The following is a 24,109-nucleotide window of genomic DNA, read 5'->3' as shown; positions in this document are numbered from 1 at the left end:
TACCCAGATGAAGATCAACAGCAATAACAACACTTGTGCCTTCACTCTCACTCAGCCCCGTTAGCTGCACTGGCCTCCTGTGGTTCAGCTGGGTGCAGGTGAATTAGGCCCATGGTTATCAGCTGAAGGGTAACTGCTGTGAATTAGCTTAGGATGCTCCGTAAGAGGATACTTCTAGGATAGATAAGGAGCACTGGAGTTTTTGTCTCTTGATTGGTTGATTCATGCTTGCAGAAGCCTGAATCACACACTGTTAATAAGGAATCTGTTTCTTCTTAAATTGATTTCAAAACAGAGCATCTTCTTAGCATAGTTTAATATCCATATTTTTCCCAAATCAATCCTTAAAATATGGGTTATTTATTTTTTTCTTTAAGATTCTGTGTTATTTTACAATAAATGTGAAGCTTTTAAAAATATATATATATAATGATGGGCTGAAGACTACAAGGACAGCTGAAGGGGGAGAACAATTCCTTGATTAAAAACAAAGGAATCCCAAACCAGCAGGTACAAATAGTGATTGTTGCTAAAATATATTTGCGACAGGTTTCTGGCCTCTTAACTTTTGATATGAAGAAGTGCATTTCTGAATTAATCGGGCCTCATCAATGTTCTCATTAATACATGTTGAGAGAACAGTGTTGTCTTGTGATGAGCAAGAAGGAAAATCGGGCAAGCACTCTCAAATGAGAAAATGTGAGATCTGCTTTATTTTCACTGGCAGATGGTTACTGGATTTAAAACCTGCCTGCCATAGACTAAGCTAAGGCATGGGATTGTTTTAATTTTATTTATTTATTTTCAAATTATCACTTGAGTTATCTGATTAGTTGAACAATTTCAGGTATTATAAAGATATATAAGTGTAAAAAAAAATAATTCAGAATGTACCTGGAGGAATCAGAACTCGAATCTGCAGGGAAAAGTTCTCAAAGGACTTCTTGGTGCAAATAAAAATGCTTGTGATAGGCTTGTCCAAATCCCAGCATGCTGATTAACTACAGACTAACGCTGCTATGAAAGCAGTATTTAGTTCAGTTTATGCAAATCTGTGATTTGCCTTTAATTAATTTGATGTATTCCTGCTTACAGCATTTTCTGAAAGTGGGAAATGTTACATCTAGGAGTTCAAGTGCATAATGCACATTTATGTGTTGCACAAGTAATACATCATCATAATTGAGTTTAAGAAAATGATCAGATTAACTTTCTATATGATGAATGGCATAACATAAGCTATTGAAGGATTTAATTGCAGATATTTGCAGCAAAATTACTAGGGATTTGTGTCTGTATTTCTATCGCTCCTATAAATAAGACTAACAACATCTGCCTTCTGTTAAGCAACTGTTTTCTGAAATAGTTTCTAACATTGACAGAGTAGTGAGACCTTATGTATTTGGCTGAGTTGATGGTTTCATGACTGTTTAACCCTTAGCAAGCCTAGTGATGTCCAGGAAAGCCAGCAGATAATGTGTACTTGAGTGATAGACCCGAAGGGGTGTTAAATACAGATGACATTGTACTGTGGTGTTTCTATGATTTTGAGGCAAGGGTTGTTATCAATACGCATATTGAAGTTTTGTGGATGGACCTTAACCAAAAAACAATGCTGCCCAAGATGCACTGCAGTTGTGTGGTGTTGTTATAAATATATGTGTGGTAATCTGATGTGTGACAGCCATCGCGTTTCTTCTATTGGTAAAGCATACTTAAAAAATGAATTGATTTCAGCCAAACTGTGAAAGTGATTTTTGTCAGTGCTGCCTTATTTGTTATTCTTCAGTATCTTCACAGAGTTTCCTTTCCAGCACTGGTTTTTATGTTATTCCCTACCCACGTTGTTCTTTCACTCATCTTCTTCCTTTTCTGCCTCCAGGATGAGATTCTGTGCCAAATCAATGCTTCTATCTGACTGGCTTTTTCTGGTCTATGTGTTAATGGTCTGCTGTAAATTGTTGTCCGCCTCTAGCCACCATCCCCGGGGACACACAGGTAGGAGTGTTTGAACTCATTATGTGCTACTGAGACCAATTAATACCACTTGCAGAATGTTAGGGCCCACTTTTTAGCAGTGGATAACTGATGAGGCTGTTGACAGCGTGTTACAATCAGTGCAATGGGTTAAAAATACAGCAGCGACAAAACATGTTACTGTAAAAATTCATGGAGTTTCTAGCAATTTTTTGAAGTGAAATCCCTCCAAATTTTTTTTCTGGTGAGCTTCATGACTGCTGGGACTTCAGTTTTTAAATTTCTTTATTTATTTTATTTTTTAAACAACTCTGAAATGTATCTTTATCTTCCCTCTCCTAATCTAGTCCTTACCAGGAGAGTTTCTAATGGTATCCTTGGCTTTGGTGAGCAATAAATCAAAGCTCTAAGACTGCGTGAGCCAGTTCTTTCACAGAGTAACACAGATATGGACTGTGGTTTAGTTCATCTTGTCATATGCTATGTTTTTTTCCTGCAGAGTAAAGCAAAAATAATTGCATTTAAAGGAATGCATTTAAATTCTAGCGAGATAGATCTACCAAGAACAGTGTAAGTATCTATAAATGGCAGAAAAAGCTCAGAACAAGCTGGGTTGGCTTTGTGAACTGATACAAGACTGGATCTTGGAAGCAATGTGTTTGTGCTGAGACTGTGCAGAGAACCCAGCCTCACTGCAGAAAGGCATATAGATGTACCAGTGCTAATGCCCTGTATCACCTTTGATCCCAGAAGCAAGAAAGGTAAAGCTAACACAGTAGTACCAGTGAATTCTGATTTTAGGAGAGCTCAAAATCCTGGCTGCACCCACAAGATGAGAAGAGTGAGCTCTCAGTACTGTAGTTAGAGTTGTGCTGGCATGGGGATTTCTGCTTTCTATTTGTGATAGTCACATTCTTAAATCAGGTGCATTGCCATTAACGCATGTAATGTTCTTAACTCTGAATCACATTCTCATGGGTCCACGTGTAATGTTAACATACACTTCAGCTCAGCACTAGGAAGTGAAGGTACTTTTGTTTGAGTGCTCATTCTCCAGATGAGACAACCTGCTGAGCTCTTTCCTGGCTGCTTCTTGTGATTGTCTAGGTAGGAGCTGAAGGATCATCGTGTGCTTGCTAAAAAAATTGAAAATCCTGGTGCACCCCAATGAATTTGACCTACGTAGAGCTGCTGTGTCTGTCTATGCACTCACAGCATGTTAGCCACATGTGTATCTAAGAACTACACAGGATACCTCTTGACCTTGCTTTATCACCAACTTCTGGGTTCCATGGTGCTGTAGAGCATTTGTACCATGCTCAGATGTGTCATTTGGCACTGCCCATCCAGCATGAGCCTACTGCTTCATTCAAGTTCTATTTAAATTTAGTCGTCTTGTCAGGGAAAAAATCCCTCTAGTTTTCTTTAAAGCATGGACTGATATGGTTTACTGGCAGTTTTTTTTTTCTTGAACACCATATGATTGAAGCCATTGAAAATGGATTCCAGCCCACTACTTTCTTCTGGGGGTTTGACATCTCACTGTTGAAGGAGATCTGGCCAAAACTATAAACCAGCAGTAAGGGTGTTAAAGTTACTGACAAAATACCAAAAGAATTGAAAACTACTTTCCCTGCTAGATGCTTTTTCCATATAGTGAAGTGTGTTTGCCATGTGATACAGTCATGGGTCATGGAGAAATACAGAAGTCTAAGCGAAACCCTATAAGGTTTTCCAGTGAATACAAGATGATTTGTATTACCTTCTTACAGGTAGCTGTTATGGTAACTGACTAAATCACTTCACTAAAGAGAAGAGTCTACATACAATGCCAAGTTAATTAGGCATTCTTGACCCTTCCTATAAAGAACTGTTGCTTATCAGCACATTTTGGAGCTGATTAAACCATTGAAATTCCTTTTGTCATTCAGGGAAGGGTCTTGCAAAAAGAAATGTTATTTTTCTCTTTTTAAGATGCACTTTGCATGTGTACCTAAGGGAAATACATGTAATAAGGCAGCAGTGATCCCCTGTTGTGGGCTCATACGATGAATGCTCATTATGTGTCATGTAAATTTTGGCAAACTTTTAACACAACAGTTCAGAATGCTTGACTGCATTCTTTTAACTGACACTAAGGATTTTTTCCCTTTATCAAAGAAGTATTATAAAACATAATTGAGGTTCTCAACTGTTAAGCAAATTTTCTTACAGTGCTTTCTCTGGTAGGCTAAAGAAAGGTTCTGCATAGTAGTATGGTCAGATCATAGAGCTCTTTCTTCTTCAAACAGAATGCCTCGAGGCTGGAGCTTTTTTGCACCTTTTTAGACACGTGTCGTATTCTTCCCTGGACATGAGCTTCTCTCATGCATACACTGAAGTGACCCCCATCCCAAATTGATTCTATATTTCAGATGCAAGTCACCCCACTTTTGATTCCCTGTCTCCCTTATCTGATGCATGGCATCACAGAGCATTTGGAAGGTCCTCATGATGGGGCCTGCATTTCCCAGCATCATCTTTTTTTGGCTGTGATAGCACCTAGCTTGTGATACTTTAAGAGGAACTTGTTTTTAAGAATGCGTTATTTGCCCCTGAAAACCCCTGAAAATGTGTTTCAGTCTGTATTTGGGATCACTAGTCTCTTTTAGAAAAAGTGCTTACTCATGACATCTAAGAAAGTTTATTAGCCAAGGGCAGACAATAGAATTTAAGCTGAAAAGTGGGATTGACTTTTTTTCTTTGCAAAATACTGCAATTTTTAAGGAGTCTAATCCAGGAAAAGACACATATTGACTTTGGTTGTTTTAGATGGCACTTGAAAGAATGACATTTGACAGCTGTCTCCATAATATTCAGACAGGAACAGAGGCTAGATCTTTAAGGACCCAGAAACAATCCTGCTGCTGAAAAGTGAGAGACAATGGCATTGAGCAGTCCCTTTGACAAAAAGGGCCTCATCACTGTAATAAAGTGTAGGACAAGGCAGGCCTGTTCTTTTGTTCTGCAATATATTTGCTGCCATCAAATAACTCTTAGTGGAGAAAGAGCCCTGTTCAATCTAGCAAGCCAATTCTGCCATTGCTTTGAAGAAGTTTGGATCTTGAATCCAGCTTGAAGGCCTCAACCTATCTTTCGTTTGAATGGCGCAATAATTTTGACTGACAAAATTAACTAGGCAAAAGGTAAAGGGGAGATGTTCCTTCTCATTATCATTACATCACTGAAGATGCTGCTTATGCAGATTATTTCAGCAGGCTCCCTCTCTATCTGTGGAGAAAAGACGATTCAGAACATTCATCTGATTTCATTGCTGTGAAGTACCCTGTTGAAGAGCTTGTCTTTTGCACTGACAATGGCTGAGCACCAACCTTTCCACAGCTATTTAGAATGAGGCGGTATTTCAAGCTCCCAGAGTTCCTAACTGAGACCAGGATAACTATCAATTCCGTGCTGTGCTGAATGAAGCAATGTACCTTTAGTACCAGAGATTTGTTTCCACCTCACTGCTGTAAGTCAGGATCCACAAATGATGAAACATTGAATAGACACTTCCTCTGGTCATCTCACTTGGGGGCTGGACTTGTAGCTCGTTGATTGGTATAACCAGCTGAACAGTTTCTGTCATGATTAACCAGTGCAGCTTGGCTTTTTTGGGGCTGCTGCATTTTATTTTGATGTGATGATTTCTACCTGAAATACTTTCAGCCTCTTTCTGCTTGCTGAAGATTCCAGATTTTGGAGAATCCATTATTAATACACCTGGAAACCATATGCTTAATATACATCTGTAGGGCCAAATTTGACTCTGAACTGTCTTACTTGGTTCACTTTCTTTTTTCTTTGTGATTTCAAGTGAAGAGTTCTTCCCTAATAATCTGCTTGCTTCCCACAGATACAGGATGATGCAGAGCATAGGGATAAATCACTCTGTTTGAGTTCACTGGGACAGCTTGGTCTTCTTGCCAACTGGAAGAATGAATAGTAACTTCACAGAGTTTATTTCCCATTGCTCTGCAGATGGATTAATTTACAAGGTTATCAGAGGTTCAGTGAGAGAAGTCTTGTTGAAAATTGCAATGGCAAGTCAAATGTGCATGACCGTGGAGATTGGGAAGTGGATTCATAAGGGAATTAGCAGCAGCCTGAGGTGTTGAAAACTCTACCTCTTTGCTTAGTGAAATGCAGCAGAAAATCTAATTTGCTGCTTGGCATCTTAGATGCAATCTCCTGCAACCAGGATGCTGTCTTGGCTGTTGTTTAGAGGACCAGGGGTTTCAATTTTTCAACTGTGTGTAAAAGATGGGCTTCTTTTGTTGATTGGCTGTACAGGATCTGCACAGGGATCTGAGATAATTTTCTGGGCTCTCATGATCATTTTCCTTTGTGCCCTTCTGACTGATGCCTGAACTGGGTGAGGCTGATGCATGGGACTCAGCTCATCATTTGAGTTATGTAGTTGTGCCTTTGATGCAGAAAACAAAGGCTCTCCTCTCTGCTGTTCCTGTTCTTCCCTTGCTGCTGGTTAGAGAAGGCAGTCTTTTTAGAATGTGTCTGTTTCTGATTTTCTGTCTGTCTTTAATTGCTCTCTGATCTAGCCTACCAGTGGGACAATCCAACTCACTTGTTTCTCACAGAAGCAGTCTGCTTGTCACTTGGTAATGGCAAATATTTTATGTACATAGGCCTGGGACAGAGTTCTACCATTGACTGCAGTTGTTTTGGTCTGCAGGGCTCTCAGGATCTTTTTTTTTTTTTCTTCTTTTCTCTGAATATGAGATGTCAACTGGAATTCAGTCTTGTTAATACCTTTTGGTCGGGCTTTTGGTTTCAGGTGGTCTGGCAGCAGACAGAGTTGTTCCTCATCAGTTGCAGCTTTTCACAGCTTTAAAGACTTTGTGAGTAAAATTGTGCCCTGATAGAGTCAAGTAGAAAAACTTCTCTTTTACATTGGCTCCAGGGCTTAATCTACTTTAATTGAAGGCTAGCTGGAAGATGCAACTTTATGTTAGAAATACTGCTACTTTCAAGGAAAAAAGGGAAAAGCAGGGTTCTGATTGTCCTCTTGTTTTTGGGCTGGAATATCGTTCATTCTAACAGTGCTGTCAGATTGCTAGGGGTTTGGTTCCCAGTTCCACCAGAGGGCCCTGCAAGGCTGTGAAAAGGACTCCAGTGCACAGCTGCAGGCAGACAGCACACTTGCTGTCTCGTGATTTAAGTCACAACGGTGCGTTTTACTAATTAGAGTTATGTGTCTTTTGTATTACAATGGGTCAGATGTGGTTAGTGCACAATAAGCTTTAGCCTTTTGTGCTGTTTAGCTCCTTTTATGTCTTAATGTTTTATTCAGCGTGTTATTTATGTGTTTTATTACCCAGTTTCTAAATATAGGGTAGCTACAATATACAGCCCTGGCTGTGATCACAAGTAATAGGGTAGGGAAAGCAATTCAGTTGAGCAATAGGATCCCTTTGAGACAGAATGAGATGGAGTTTTCTGCATGATGTTTGCTTGTGTATTTTTGAGGGGGAAAAAAGAGGAAGAACTGAACCTTTATTTGGGGTCGAGGGGTGAAGAAGGAGTTTTAAATAACAGTGAGAACTTGCTCTATATACGATGGTCTTCTTCAAAATCCATGTGTGCATGGAAGCTGCCAGCAAAGATAAATTCAGTGTTAATTCAGTCTTTCATAGTCTTTTATAAAAAGTTTATCCCAGGGAGCTGTGGGAAAAAATTATTGATGAGGTGAAGAATGTGTACTTATGGGTATTGTACTTCATCATGTTACAGAAAAAATAAAGAAAAAAAAAAAAAAAGGGAAGCAGTAATATATAGCAAAAAGAAGAGAGACTTTTTGGAAGATCCAGTCTCAACAAAAAAATGGTAAGTCCATTGTATCAGTGTGAATCAGGAGGCCAAAACCAAGCTGTTTCCAGCAATATCAGGGTGACCAGATTCTAAAACTTTGGGGGAAAGCTTGTGAAAATACAATCTTTATTTTATTCATCTTACAGTGGCAGCATTATTTTTTATATAGTCTCTACATGTAGAAATGGTAACCTTTACATTCCATTGTCCACAATTCTAACCAAGCAAGCTTTGTTTGCTCTTTATCTTTCTTTCTTCCTTTTTTTTTTTTCATCCACCTCCCCCAAACTTAGAACTTATATTACAAAAAAGTACTGTACTTCAAGTGCATATGCTTGTACCAGTGCTGGGAGAAAGGAGTAGAAATCTGCAAGTAGGATGGAAGGCATCTTGTGCTCAGTGTTTAGGTGATGCAATGGGAAGTGGAGCATGTTCTACAGAGAAGCTGTGCTCTGGGTTTACATGGAGGTCAACATGCTGAGTCCTTGGGAAGGTTGATGTTTGAGTGATGAAGGCAATAGATTGAAATGTAAAGGACTTGCATTGAATTCCTTTCTCTGAATTGATTGAAAGACTTGTTTAAGATGGAAGTCCTGACCAAACTGAATGGGGAGTTTGTGTTTCTTCTGTGATTTAGTTTCCAGCCTGCTCCAGATACGTCGTATGGTGTTTGGTCCCAAAAGAAAAGTTAGACTTCATAGTTATGATTTTATTAACGCTTGAGCGTTAATAAAATTCTTACTGAATTCATCATTCAGTGTTTTGCAGATCACTGCCATTTTGAGGGATGGAAATTGCTTTAGGGTCCGTTCAGCTATCGATCGACATGCCTGCGCTTACTGCACGGGTTGCGTTGTCACAGCCTTGCAATCACATTAGTTGTAATAGCAGCACAGAGCCTGTCCCAGACTTCAAGTCCAATTCTAATGTAATTGTAAGGCCTTGTGCTACTGGAGAGTTCCATTTCAAATGAGTGACTGCACAGGCTTTAAATAGTCAAGTACTTAAAAGCAGGAAATTGGTTGTCATGTTTGACCTCACCAGTGCCTTGTCCACTAAGATTATGTAAAGATTTCAGCTCTGTTCTCATGCCAGGTGTATTTATTTCCCCTGCAAAATGGCTGCTGCTTGGTTTACATTTGGAAGTCAGTGGCGTGGCTGAGGATTTGAGATGCTTCCCAACCGTCTTGGAAACAAAATAATGTTTAATTGTGGAAGAAACTGACAATGGATTTTCTTAAAAAACGAATAATTAAATTGCTGCCTCTTATCCCTTTGCTGCAGTTGTCTCTTTTTCATTGTTTGACAGCGTTCTTTCAGGAGAATGACAACTAGTGGAGGACAACAGATTCTAAATCAGGAGATTAAAGATGTCTTACAGGGTTCAGCAGGGTGATCCCTCCTCATCACACTGAACATGCTGTATGTCAGCACACGAACTGATACTTCACCTGACATTCATTGCCTACCAGGGAGGCAATCATTAATGATACCTTGCCAATAACAGAAGTTATGAGCAGAAAATTCAAGGATCAACATTTCTATTCCTTACTGTTTGACCTGCCTTTATTTTTTTTCCCCTTTCTTTATTCCCACTCTTGTTTCTAAAATGGGCATCATTCATGTGACTTATGGTCCAATGATGGTCACTGTCTTTTTTACTTATCTGAATGTTCTAAGAGATGGTGACCAGATAAGCATGTGGGAGGCTTACTCTCAGCTTTTATTTACTGCTTACATCTTCTTGATTACAGTTGTCTCATTAGTTTTTGCACCTCAGTCTCCTTAAAGTAGCATCGAAAGATGCAGTGAATATTTTAGAACAGCTTTCTTTCACTGTCTTTTTAAAATTAAGTAATTTATTTTTGTACAGTGAACAAATTGTTGCACAGTGGCTCGGTGTTACACTTCTGGGGTGGAGCATCATGACTGGTATGTAACAGATCATGGTTGTGTTAGCAGGTATTTGCAAGGTGTTGCCTGCAGCTGACTGAGTTTCCTGTTGTCTGTTGATTCTTGATTAGCACAAATGAATGGAATTGAAGTGTATCGAGGCTGTCTTTCCCATGCATTTTATTTTCTGGCTGGGTGAAACAGCTTAGTGTCTCTTCTGCTCTCTGTATCCTTTTTTCTCTATTTCCCTTTTTCTTTGAGAGATTTCCTTCTGTATAGCAAGAAATAGAAGTGAATAAAGATCATGCTGAGCTTTCTCCTTCACAATGCCTCTGAATCATCACTGGATGGATCACGAAGGTGAGAGTACATTGGGCCTAGGGTGGTGGTAGCATGCTTGGCTCCAGCACAAGTGGTGTTCTGCAGCTAACATTGCAAAGGGAAAAGAAGAAGAGCATGCAAACCCCTCATTTGTAACTATGCCCATTGTAAAGTACCAGGTTGGATCCAGTGTTCTTCCTGGTCCAAAATGCACAGTACAATGAAAGAGAATATTGCTTGAAAAAGATAATGAAAATATGTATGTCCAGGGAAAACAGGCATAGAAAGCTCTTTAATAACATTCCCTGCACAAAAGAATTTGAAAGTATCAAGGCTTTCTGACACATTCTTTGCTCTTGTCCCAGTGATGTCCTTTGCACAGTCTGCTCCTGGTATAATAAAATGTGTATTGAGACACTGTAATTTAAGGAAGCATATTATCTCATTTCATGAATAAGCAATAAGTGCACAGGCACATTTTTATTATTATTATTTAATGAGGGACAGTAAATAACTGGTCACCCTCAGGAATGGTGACTGTCCTCTCATGACTTACTATTCTGGGGAGGTGTTCTCTTCAAAGAAAGGCCAAATAGGAAGATTTCTATATTGACTGTGATGTTTGCTTCTATTCTTAGGTATTCCTAGATAATCTGTAGAAAATAAAATTTACTGGAAGTATGAAAATCAAGTCAGGATATAATTTGAACAAAGTGCAAATTATGTCTGTTGGCATAAATCGCACCAGCAGTATGAGTGTCTGGACCAAGCTGTGTTTATGCTAATGATTTCTGTCTATTCAGTCCTTTCAGCAGATGCTGGTATTCTTCCAACTGCAAACAAATAGCCCAAACAGAAATCATAAAATTTCTCATCTAAAATGGTTGGGATGTAGAAAAAGGTCCTCAAATATTGTCTGGGTGTATCCTGCTTTAGTTAAAGAATTGAAATTGTGCTGATCCACAACTTTGCCTCCCCATTTTTTTTTTAGAAATGAAGTGAAATCGCTGTCCTCAGCAAAATGCCATTTTCTGCAAGGGATGCCACAGTCCCCAGGCATGGAACTGGAATAATTAGTCTACAACTGACAAATAATTGTGTTACGCTAAAGTCTAGAAACATCCAGGCTGTATAGCACGGTGGTTTCTGCCAAGTTGGAGAGAAAAGAGGGCTTGCTGTGAGAACATGTCCTCTTTCAGGGAACAAATCTAACCCAACAGTAAGTGCAGAAAGCATTTTCCTGACTTCTCAGCCCTTCCTCAGTATCGAGGGATTTGGGTTAAGTGAACTCTGGATCAGAATCAAAGCTTGAATATGCTGTAGCCTGAATACAGTGATGTTCTGTTTTTTTTTTTTCTTTTCAAATTCATTCCAATTTTTCTTTTGTATTACCTTCCGACAGAAAAAACAAAGGCCTCTGTCCCAAGTGCTTCAGTGCAAATAAACTGCAGTGTGCTGGAGTTCCTCAGCCAGTGTCAGCCAGGCTGCAGTCAAAGTGATGCAAGGTGTTTGTCAGAGGAACACGAGGCGCTTTGCATGCAAAGTGTGATCACTTTCATTTAACAGATGGGGGGCTGAAACCACCACACCAGGTCTTAGGAACAAATTTGTCTTAGTTGCAAAATGGTGCTGGGGTTACATTCAGATCGACTTGCCTGGGACTTGGCAGCTGGGCTAGTACTTACAGAGTTTTATTTATGCAGACAACAGAGTATGGCACTTAAATAACATCATTGCACTGTTTTGGCCAGCTACAGTGAAAAACATTTGAAAGCTGACAAGTGTCTGGCAAGCTCCTTCCCAAAATTATTTTCAGTACTTCTTAGTCCTGAATCCATTAGCTAAGCTGGTCAAAAGTTCATGAGAAGAAATGGCACTTTTGAAATATTATTAACGTTTTGTGTTGAATGCTAAATGCTCTACTCTTAAAGTGGGTGAAGTTCTGCTTGCTGTATTTTATTATAGACTATGACGTGGGCTTTCAGACCGAGATCCATTAAGTAATAAATAGTAATAGCAAGGTCATTTCTTGACCAAGGAAAAACTGCATGTTGTGAAATGATGAATTCAGTCAGGAGACAGGCAGTGGAAAGATGGCATTTTTGTGGCAGTCTCAGCAGATGGTTGTGATGAGATATTGCTAATTGTTACTGCTCTTATTAGCATGTTCACTGAGGACTGATTTGCTACTTGCACGTGGGTATGGGGAAGAGAAGTGGAGTCCTTCCCTCTGAGGTGAGGAGATCACAACATCCCTGCACACCAGCAGGGTCACACGAGTCCTGAGAGAGAATGTATAACATTCTGGAAAGGAAGATGATGGTCCTTGGAGTTATCTGGGTGATGTGGTGTATTTAGAACCTGTGTATTGATAGATGAGCTTTACTAGCTTACACACAGTGAGTGTGCGTTCCAGATCTTGATTCCTTTTTGTTCTAATGGATTTCTTTAATGCTTGTCATTCTATTTTTTCCCTCTATCTATTTTTCGGTATCTGATTAAAACTCAGTAAGTAGTATTTTTTTAAAAAACAGTCATTGATGTCGTAACATGCTGTAAATAAAGAATTAAGCAATGAATAGATGAATATAAATAGAAGAGAGGATGAAATGCACAAGAATAAATCCTGTGCTTCAATAGGAGTAACTCTGTTTAAAGAACAACTTCCAATTGCAAAGTGATCTCTGGGGCAATGAGAACTACTTGTTATTTTTTGCATAAATCTGATAACTTAAGCTTGCCACTCTGTGGAAGGAAGATAATGTCAGGCTGATTGATGGAGTGAGGAGGACATGACAGTCTTCAAGGAAGAAGAAAGGCAGAAATCATTTTCTGTGGAGACAGGATCTCATGATGTTGTCGAGAACTTGATAAGCCAAATGAAATCCAGAAATCATTTAAATTACAGGATGATGAAATAAGAGGAAGATAAATAGGTCTGTGCTAATGATTACATATCCTCTTGACTAGAATCAAAGATCAAATAATGTATTGACATCTTCTGTTAATTCTGCTGTCCTGTATCCAAACAAGTGTTAGAGTTTAAAATGGTTGAGCAGTAACCTAACAGCAGTGTGCAAAAGCAGAGATCATTCTTCATGTTACATGCTACCTACACAAGTATTTTTCTGTGTAATGTTTGTATGGGTGTGCATATTACTGGAGCTTTAGTATTTAAATTCATTAAAAAAAAAGAAAAAACACTAAATGGGCTTTTTGTGTTTTGGTATAGTGGAAAATCAAGGACATCAACTTGCTGGTGAAACTTAACTGTCTTAAATTAATGCTTCTGAAATTAAGCTCTGAGAGGATCCTAGGATTGGTGTCTTGCTCAGATGAAATGTGAACTTTGATATTTTGATTCCTTCATTCTTCTGATGGTGTATTTGAATGTCATTACTGGTGGATGGAGTTTATTACAGTTTACCTGCTGCCTCCCACGCAGCAAAAGGAAAGCTTCATCCGATTCTTTAACTGCCATGCCACTACTGCTGTTTGGCAGAGCTCTGCATACTGCAGTTTGATGCTGTGCATTCAGTGTTAATTTTGCTTGTAGTCATTCTATTGGGAATATTATGGAGACATGAAAAAAATAGACGTAGAGGAATGAGAGTCAATCTGAGCAGCATCTCATAAAGCAGAGTGCTGCTTATGCAGCTGGACTGCTGAGCTTACCTTTTTAAAGGTAAGCTGGGCTTACCTTTTTCATCTCTCCTCATCACAAGACAGTCTACTTCCCCCCACTTCCCTCCCATTATGCTTGATTTGTTGGAGGAATTCTTGTCTCTTGTTGGTGTTTTGCTGTCTCTTGTCATGTTGGTGTTTTGCTGGAGAGTCCTTAAACATCAGAAATTTATCTTCTTCAATAATTGCCCTGTAGACTGTATCCTCACAACTTGAGTTGACTTTAAATTGTTGTCATTGCCTCTGCTTTGTCATCCACAATTAATGATATTGATAATAAAAATGTTATGCTATCATTTATCAGTTCAGAGGCCCTCTGTTATCTATGAGGGGTGCTAAGTGGATAGCAGAGTATCAGAGTTCTTTGTTTTACCTTGAACATCTGTATTCCCAGCTCCCAAGTACTGAAATAAGGCAGATTTGGCCTTTTAAGGCCAACTTTAGAAAGGCATTTAGACCCCTATTGCTGCAGATTTGCAGCGGCTAGGCTTCTTCAGATGAGTGTAACGGGATAGGTGCTGAACTTCATTTTTAACTACAATTTGAAGAGCTGAATGTTGAAATGTTATAATTTGAGATCCTGCATTTTGCAAAGCTCCATCCAACCATCTCTGTGTCAGCTCCAGCATCTTAGGGAATCTTAGAATATCCTTAGTTGAAAAGGAGCCACAAGGATCATCGAGTTCAACTCCTGGCTCCACAGAGGACCACCAAAAATCAACACCCCAAAGTAAGAGATAAAGAGCTGTGGGATTGAAGTGGATCAAATCCATGGAGTGATTTTATAGGCACTGGGAATGAGTCAAAGCAGCAGGGTGGCTCGCTTGCATAGAAGGTGCAGGCAGTTGCAATGGTTCTCCTTCAGTTTTAGTTTGCTTTCTCTGAAAAAGTCTGTCTTGGAAAGCACTGAGAGCAAAGGTGCAGCATAAATATCAGCCTGACGGTGACTCAGGCTCAGCCCTCGTTAACCACCGATCTACTGAAGTGCTTTTTACTCAACCTTCCCACAGGGTGGCAGCAGCAGAACGCATCCATACATTCATTTTTTATTTTATTTTATTTTATTTTATTTTATTTTATTTTATTTTATTTTATTTTATTTTATTTTATTTTATTTTTTCTTTTACTGAGTAGTGGGACCGTCCAAATAGGAACATTCCTCCAGATTTCATGTGACTTTCTTCTTACTTAATCTTCTGTTGTTTTCCTTTCTGTGCCCAGCAGAGCTTGGTTTTCAGTCTCTTCCCAGTGCCTAAGAATGCATTCTTCTGTAGCAGCCCCAGTAGGACTGAGTTGTCCAGTGAGCCAGTGATGTGCTGGTGTGCGTGGTGTGGTGCAGGCAGCAGCAGTGACACTAACCCACTGGACATCAGGCAGAGCTTTACCTGGAAAGGGAGCTGATGTAGAGAGTGAGCATTTCCCTTCCTGTATTTATTAGGCTGAATCAACAGCAATTAAAACAGGCAGGTATTTACTGCCAGATAGCTTGGACAAATAATTTAATTTCCCACTACTTTAAAAACTGTCTTCATCTTAGCAAGCTTTGTAATTACATTTGACCTTGAGCAATCCCACATTTTTTTTTTATGTTACTTGAAGCAGTCTCTTAATTTTTGAGGCTATTCAACATTTAAATTATGTCACTTAAAATTTGTGACAACGCTTTGTGTAGCACCGTGCCTTTATAACATAACACGTTTCTGAAGAAAATGTTGTGATTTTATGCTTGTACTTGCAATGTTTTATGTTTGTGCCAGCATTTAAATGAGACCCAACTCGCTAACAGTCATTGGGATGGAAGTGTGGGCAGTTCACCTTAGTGTAGTATTTTCTAGCTGTCTGTGGGCACAGCCTGTACAGTAAGGGAAAAGAGATTTGAATAGAGAAGATTCTCTCTGCAGTGTGAGAAAGTCCCAGAAAACTAAAATTTTAACGATGGTGACATTTTTGGGTATCTAGGTGGAGCCTCAATCAGCAGAACAAGAGCTTTCTTATTCTTTGACTTCTGGTCATTTGCAACTAGATCTTGAGATTTTATGCAGATATTTTTAGTCACGATTACTTAGTAAATAGCATGCTGACATGACAACAGGAAGGGTTCCTGAGCACATCACGCTTGTTCACATCAAAGTTTAAGAGAAAATACTTTTATTCAGCGGGGGAGCTGAATATGGTATTAAGTGGGTAAAGATATTGATGTTGCAAGTGTGAAAAAGGTCAGAACAGAGCAGCAGGGCCTATAAATGCTCTAACAGTGACACCCACTGACTAGAGATTTAATGGTAATTACACAGTAATTCCTTTTGGTTTTGTAGGAAAGGCTTAATTCCAGCTACAGGTCTTAATGATGGTGCTAGGCAAGCATATGAAGACAGTGAAGTCAGGAAAGTTACCTGGGGAAAAACTCAAACTTGAAGCAGAAACAGGCTTGACCTTGTTTGGCCTTCATTTGAGACTGAAACAAGATTTTGGCAATTTCCTTGCAAACATAGTGACACAATCCTAAATTTATCAGTACAGGAAATATGTGGTGGCTGAAGGTATTATGGTATGGCATAGAAATTGGATCCATTCAATGTATGGATCTGGAAGAGCAGTTGGATGTATCTGGTCAGCTTAAAAGCCCAAAGGAAAAATCTCACTGAAGGAAGTGTTTGTTGTTTTATTTTTTCTTAAAAATAAGGAGATTTCTTAGTTAGGATTAGTTGTGTCACAAAGAGAAGGTAACTGATTAGCATTATTAATCTAACTCCTGACTGACTGGCCCTTCGGGCATGATGCTGTATATGCCCCAAGTGACAGATGATGGAAGATCCACAGAGAGAAGAGCAACTCTAGCTGGAAGACCCACGAAATCCTTTTGAAATTGGGCAGTTAAAAGGGGATTTGGGAGTTTTAAGGTAACAGCATAGATAAACACTAGAATTATTTACCATACACTCATTGGAAAATACTATAATACAGTCATGAAATTATTTATGTAGCTGCAATTATTATGTGAAAGGAAATAGATCCTGATGTTGGTTGGTGTCTTGTTCCCAAGTATAAAATTTAGCTATCAGCAGCAAGAACAATACTTTGTTTTTTGTCCTGAGCAAGTTGTTTCTTCTTTCTCCTTAGTCTGTTCCATTTCAGTTTGCTCTTGTGCATTACAATACTTGTCAATCCAGTAGTCCAGCATGTTCTGAATTAATTATGAAAAGCTTCAGAGCAAATGGAATTGTGACCATCGCAGAGAACAAGAGGTGTCTGAGTCTGACTGTGTTTAGTGAGGCATTTTAATTCTGTACAGCTGTGCTTTCCAAAATGAGAACTATGTGTACATCTTGCATTTTGAACATCTCTTATCCCAGAAGGACTAAAAGTTCCTCAAAGGGGCAAGCTGTAGGTAATTTTACAGTCCCTCCAGATGTCACTGAATCTCTGATAAATTTTTGAACCTGCTGGGCCAGTTCCAAGCAAACAATGATCTTCAGTGTTATTATCCACTTTTATTATATGAGAAATGTCACTCCTCATCCTGGTGTGACAGGGAAACACCAGTGGCAACTTGTCTATTGCACCTCTTTAATCTTGTTTTGTGTTCAGCACCAAACTTCTAAAATGTATTTAGGAGTGTCCCCTAAATTATTTCAAGCAGAGAGTGGAACAGTGATGAAAAGCAACTATTTAGCTCGCCAGAACGTGTAACTGCAATGCTGTGTGCTGCCAGGAAGGACTTACACCAAGTTTCTTGCAGAGTCACTGTTTTCAGCCATGGCAGCAAAAAGGAAATATCTATCTTTGAAACCTGGAAAAAGTCTAATTTGAGAAGTTTTATAGATTTATTTATGTGATGGTTCTAAGAAGCCTTGCCCCCAGTGACCTAATTATGTCACCTGCATGCTGTACAACTTTGTACTCCAGCAAGACTGCCACAAGGCATGTAAGCTTTGTAGTGATTTTTTTTTCCTTTTTTTTTTTTTTTGTAAATTGAATTTCATCTTTTCTTCCCCTTTCCCCCACTCAATACAAGCTGCTGACTTCAACAATTTATCTGAGGTTGGAAGCTCCACTGATTTTTTGTTTTGTTTTGCTTTGTTTTTCCCTTCCAAAAGGCCAAGGATGCAATGATAAAACTAATTTGTCTTTTTAATCTTCACCTTGTAATTAGAGCAGAGATAGGCTGGAAAGAGATGCCAGGCAAGTAAGCTCTTTTCCTTTAAAAGCTCTCCAGGCGCATAACTGAGTCTTGGGAGAGCTTTAAAGGAAAGCAGTAATGAAAATCCTGCAGAAAAGGAAAAATAAGCCAACAAAATTAAAACTTAAGTGTGCTATTTTTATCCAGGTCTGGGAGGAAAAAGGCTCTGGTACCTCTAGGTTTATTCTCAGATAAAACATGTGAATCGATAATTATTTGTAAGCATTCTTCTTGTATGGATAAACATCTCTCTTTGTTTCTGCTCCACTGATTCTTCTGTTACTAAGATTTTAGGTAATTAAAGGTAGTGTTGATCTTGTCTGGAGGCTTTGGAATCAGTTTACCTCAGTGTTGTTTGAAAATCTTGTTTTCAGGGAGAGCAGCAATCTTTGTCCAAGATACCAAAAACAGCTTATTTAAATGCTTGGAATTCAACAGCTTTGGAATTTAGGCACCTTAATCTGAGAAAGGGTTTAAAATTGCTGCACCTTTCACGCAAGGGGTGAGAGTTGTATTGGAAACAAAGCAGAGTCGCTGTCCTGGTTGTTGAGATCCATAGGGAAGGTGATGACAGTGGTGGTGGGAGAGCCTGAAGGCAAAGGGTGCAGATCCCAGTGCTGCAATAACAGTGCTTACCCGGCGTTTGGGCAGTTTAAGCCATTTGATCTCGGAGGCTAGAGTGACAGAGAGCTGCAATTCAGCATTGATTTGCTAATAGGATTGCACTAGCACAGCAGGGTGTTTCTATGTGCAAAATGTCCATTATTTGTTCCCTCTGAATGCATCTAAACTCCCTCAGTGCAGGTGGCTGCAAACTGTTCCTTTTCTAAGAATCCCATGACTTCTTTCCGTAGCTTTTTCCTTTATCTATAACATTTGCTACATAAATGTTGGATTGAAGAAAAAAAAAAAAAAAAAAAAGATGACTCCCAACTCTGAAATAACCACATTTTTCCTTGACACATCATGCTGAGGATGATGCTTATGGTTTTGCATTTCATAAATGAGAAGGGACATAAACAACATCTTATGTTTGTATTCCTGAGGACAAATGGAAATGAATGTTCTTGAACAAGATTTCTTTTATTAAACTTGTTACAGAGTTAAAAATGAAACTCAAATCCTCTATCAGTTGTTTATATTACTTTATATCACTTACTTATATTATACTTATATAGTATTTTTCACTAAGGCTAGCTATTAATCTTTTTACTTTTTACAGTGAATACACTGATCCTTAGCTGGTAGTGCTTAGAACTGGACTTTTTTTATTTTCTCTCTAGTGAGGCTTTTTTTTCCTTCTGTTTCACTTTTCTTAAATGCTTATCTTTTGGGCTTTTTGAATGCAAGTATTTTTTTCTTTTTATTTTCTTCATTGTTTTCGGTGGCTTAGTGAAGGCTGCTTTCTCCATTAACTTAACTGGAAGAGAATGCTGAAGATGAAAGTGATACACCATCTATGGTCTGCAGAGAGTCAGCTGGTCAGCAGTTACGATTTTTAAGCTGCATGTTAAGTGGGGATTTGTAGATATATAAAACTAAATTTTAGCAAGAAAATCTTCCACCATCCAGGCTATTCTGGAGTGTGCAACTAATGTACACATGTTAGTTTTTCTAGTGCTGTCAACAAAGTCGATGGGCCTGACTTGCCTATTACCTGTGCCTTCATGCAGTCACTGCCCTGGTATAAATGCTGTCATTTGGACGTTAGCAAGCAGCTGTAAACCTCTATCCTGTTTTGCTCTCTTGTAGCTCTGTGCTATGATGCAGCTCAGCATGCAGATTTTTGAGTAAGGAGAGGCAATAGTTTTCAACATAAACAAGTCCACTGGGTCACATTAACCTCCTTCAGTCTCTGTGTTAAATAATTAAAATAAACTAGGTAGTGTTTAACTATACGTGTTTAGAGACTTACTGAAGGAGCTTATTAGTTCAATATTCTAACACACTGTCTTAAACCTTTCTGAGCTCCAGGATCCCTTATTAAATATTTAGCGTGTATTGCTGAAAGAGTCAAGAATTGCTTTTTTTTTGTTTTTATTCTTAGATGCAATTGCAATTCTCAACATTCTTTTAGCCCTTGAAACGTTGGCCATCTAGAAATAGCACTTACCTCAAATTGTCACTTTTGGCTATTGGAGGAGTGTTTTTCATTTGTACAGATCTTAACAGTACCCCAAGAATTAGCACTTGCAGAAGTTTCTGCAGTACACCCTTGAAGTATTCTATAGAACCACTTCAGATACATTTTTAAGCGATCCATTTGACAGCAGCTCCTTCAGATAGAACAAAGATATGTGTCAGCTACTGACAGTGGTTTGAAGACATCGGTATTTCTTGTTTGTTTCCAAAATTCTCAAAATGGAATTAATTAATTGGTGAGAATTTTTGAGTAGCTGCTGTGAAACAGTAATTATTGGTGACAAGGATTGCTGCATGTGCACTGACTGTTCATCAAAACTTAAAATTTGAACATAGAAGGCATTATTGTGCTGTACTATTATGACTAATCATTTTGCAGTAGACTGACTTGCTGTGGAATCAAACTTTCAAGTTCAAGGTCGTCTTGCCAGGGGAGAGATTTTTTCTTTTTACTCGACAGTTTTGTAAGACTTACTATATGGCTGAGCAAAGGCAGCTTAGGAGATTAAAATAACATCAGTGATCTCTCTTGTCTCTAGGGTAATGAGTTATGAGCAAAGCCAAGACCTCCAGGAAGGGATTTCATTTCTGCAGAGTCTCTATTATATCATACTGTATAGTAAACAAAAAACAAATGGTCTCACAGTGTCCAGTGTCATTTTGCCTAATTGCCTGTCTTGGTTCAGTACCAGTGAAGGTAAGATGTAAACCATGTTGTATTTGCTTTTACACCCAAGGAGTGATCGCTTGTTGAGGGAATCTAGAGTACATTTTCTATCTGCCTGTAACTGGAAGCTGTTCAATCCTTGCTACAGGCTCTTCTTGAACATTTTTAATTCAAGACTTTCAGTGTTCCATGGTTTTGTGAAGATGTTTTCCACTTCTAACAGTAGGCTTGCATAAATGCCCTGTGTGCCTTGTGCACAAATATGTCTTTTTTCACCATAGTATTTTCATCTTTAGATGGTCTTGATTAAGAATTTTCCTCTCCTCTGCTGGGATTTATTTTGTAATTTGATAGACATTAAAAAAAAAAAAAAAAAAAAAAAAAAAAGTTCATTTAAAAAAAACCCCTCACGTTTAAGCTGATAGGAGCATTGAAAGAAATAAGAATCTCTCTTACCCAACGTCAGTGTTTTTCATATATACGTATTACCAAAGTTTTGGATAAAATGTGTCTATCCTTAAATTAAAAAAGAAATGAAAATTGAGTTACGATTTTCAAGAGGCTGTACCTTTTAATTGTAGTGTACAAAGCACTTCCTGCAGGAGATAAATGATGCTGTATTTTCTAGCCCGTTGAAAGTAACTGTCAAATTTGTTGCCAAATAATGTGTTCTATTTCGTGTCCAATAGTTAGCAAAATTTAATTAGTATAAACTGAAAAAATGGAATGGTTCTCAGCAGGGAGGTACCCACGTTCTTCCTTGACACACCGTTGTACATTTTATTGTAAAATTATTACAATAAACTTGTTAAAGAACAAATGTGAAGCCAGGGCACCTTGGAAACAAAAGTACCCCCCAGCTCACTCTCTGAATAGATTGCAAGGGTGGGAGGAAAGGTTATGCTTTGTAGCTAATGAGAAAAAGTTGTGGGTCTGAGATTTTTTACTGTTGATCTGTGAGGTTCTTGATCTCAGAAAGAGAATTAAGTTTACACTAAATTACAGTCCTTCAGGTGCCTAACTGTTTTGATCAGTTTGGAAGCCATACTTTAAATCTCTTCCAAGATTTTTAATGGGAGTCATCCTCTAACTGAGATCACCACAACACTGCAATGGCCCAGCTGGGCTCTACATAGAGGCAACAGAGAAATCAGTGTGAGAACTTTCACACTTTGCTTTGAGCATCCCATCCCAGGCCAGTGCAGAACATGTAACTCTGAGTCCATCTTTGTGGATGTTATCTTCCTCAGAGCTGTGCTCTTACTACTTGGAGGAATTGCCTTTGCTTACGTCTTTGTGAGGTTTCTGTTGTTCAGGTCTTGTCCTCAGAAGGTGAAAAACAGATCCTGGGGAAAAGGTGAAGCTGAAATGTCACTTAGCCTCCCCATGTCTATGAACTGTGAGCTCTAGAAATATATGTAGTTATGTTCTAATGCTTACCTGAAGTTTTTTTCTTTTTTTAATGAGTTTTCTTCACTTAAAGTAGGATGTTTTAAGTAAAATTTCAGACGTTTTAAAGGCCAAATCTGAAGGTCTAAAGCTGTGGTGATGAACCTTGTAAGCCAACACTCTGTGATTTGAAGTTAGGCATACTCTATATACTATCAGATTAAATTCTGGGTTACATTCAGCTCATTGATCAAGTTTGCTCTGTTTCAGTTGTTATGATCCAAAATGCACTGTTATTTTTTTCTAGCTTTTCAGAGCACAGGTTACTTGGAACACCATTGATAATGGAAAATCTGCTTTCCTGTTTGGAAGTGAACTATTTTCAGGTTATGCTATGGAGGACAGATACCTTTGCAGCTAAGGGCCACTTCCAAAGTGTACATATTTACGATAACCTCAGGCCATCTGATGATCTGCCACCAATTTCACAAGGAAGAAAAATACTCATCCTAGGTGCACCCTTCCTTATCACAGCCAGCAAAATGTATCACAGCCAGCAAAATGTATCTTTCACTGTATTTTATTGTTTTAAATCCATGACTATTTTGTAGTCATTCTAGAATCTCTTAAATCTTTCTCCTCTTTTGATTCTTTCTCAACCTTTGTCCAGAAAGGAAATTTTTACCTTAACTTCTGTGCTGCTACATTTACATTCTCCGAAGCAAGTTGGAGAGCTCAGTTTAAATTTCCTCTTATTTCTTAGGTAATGCATGAGTATAAACTGAATGACTGTTAGAAGTATTCAAACAAGAAACTTGCAGGCAATAGATCATATATAAAGTGACAAGAAGACTTGAAAATCCATTTATTTCTCAGCATTTTTATGCTGAATGATGCCATACTTTCTGCCTAAGAATAAAATTTTGTAGTCTTTTTTCAGGCAAAACTGAGTTTTTTTATTAACAGAGAAATGGAAGTATTCGTATAGAAGAAAAAAAAAAAAAAAGCCAGACTGTTTCATTAAAGAAGTTACAGCCTGGCAGTCCATGTCTGAATTATTTTCCTTAAATGTTCTGCTTGTCAAGGTAGAATTTAAACTTGTCTAGCCAGGCCTGTCAGTTTGCTGACAATTGAGGCTTCTCTTCTCAGAAGTGGTAGTGCAGAAACAAATAAGTTAATTATATTGCTTGATCTCAAATGGCCAGTTTTACATACTCCAAAGGTGTATAGTTGCTGCAAAGAAGGACTTGTAAATTCTTGTGCTCAAAGAAAGCACTTGTAAATAATTACAAGATGCAATCACAAGAGAACAGGAAGCCTCAATGGATTAGTAATGAGATACACAGCCTTTCACCTCCAAGTCATTGTTTTTAATCCAGATCTGCTGGGTAGTGATTGGTAGTGCCTTCAGATAGCTGGTTAGTGTGAAATTAGTTGAAGATTGCGGCGTTATTACTAAGTACATGTCTACCTAAGAAAAATTGCTGTGGCTGTGGTTTTCTTTCTGACCGTCTCCTTCCTTCTTATCTGGATGGGGGACAGAATTTCTGCTGTTTTCTTGTATTCAGCTGATTGGGTAAAAGTAATGGATTTTGGCCAATTTCACTGCTGCTGAGAACTACCTGCTGGGCAGCAATGATGCTGCCAGACACGAGTCCTTTGCAATGGGCACTGGAGGAACATCGGCAGGAAGAGGTAGTAGAGTTGTTCATGTTCAAAGGCTAGTGGACAAACAGTGTGAGTGGCACGCTGCAACCACACTCACTGTCCTGTGGAACTTTGAAAATAACAGATGAACAGGTGTTAGTGAAGGGGAGGTCTTTTTCCACGACCCATCCAGCCATTGTGCAAGTGAGTTGTGTTGACTGTGGAGGGCTTCACAGCTCATTATTGACAGTGGTGCCAGTGCAGTTGTCAGTGACTCCTGCTGTTGTGATTCACGAGTGATTCAACTGACCTCTGTGTAGGTTCCCAGAACCTTGGTCCTG

At 38.7% G+C, this 24,109-nt stretch overlaps 1 protein-coding gene across 2 annotated transcripts in view; it reads left to right on the top strand.

Annotated features, from left to right (window-relative positions):
* The window catches only part of TAFA4 (TAFA chemokine like family member 4), a 71,053-nt gene that overhangs the window by 23,920 nt on the left and 23,024 nt on the right, over window positions 1-24,109 (top strand). The window contains exons 1-2 of one of the 2 annotated variants that reach the window (XM_052678935.1): window positions 150-510; window positions 1,883-1,998. In XM_052678935.1, the coding sequence (XP_052534895.1) occupies window positions 1,884-1,998 (115 nt within the window). In that variant the 5' untranslated portion in view covers window positions 150-510; window position 1,883. Of the gene's footprint in view, window positions 1-149; window positions 511-1,882; window positions 1,999-24,109 lie in introns of those variants that run through there. The other variant, XM_052678934.1, reaches the window with a different exon arrangement.

Source organism: Tympanuchus pallidicinctus, unplaced genomic scaffold (assembly GCF_026119805.1).
Source record: "Tympanuchus pallidicinctus isolate F22 unplaced genomic scaffold, pur_lepc_1.0 scaffold17, whole genome shotgun sequence".
Classification (NCBI taxonomy): Eukaryota; Metazoa; Chordata; class Aves; order Galliformes; family Phasianidae; genus Tympanuchus; species Tympanuchus pallidicinctus.
This window is presented reverse-complemented; position numbering and strand designations above follow the sequence as displayed.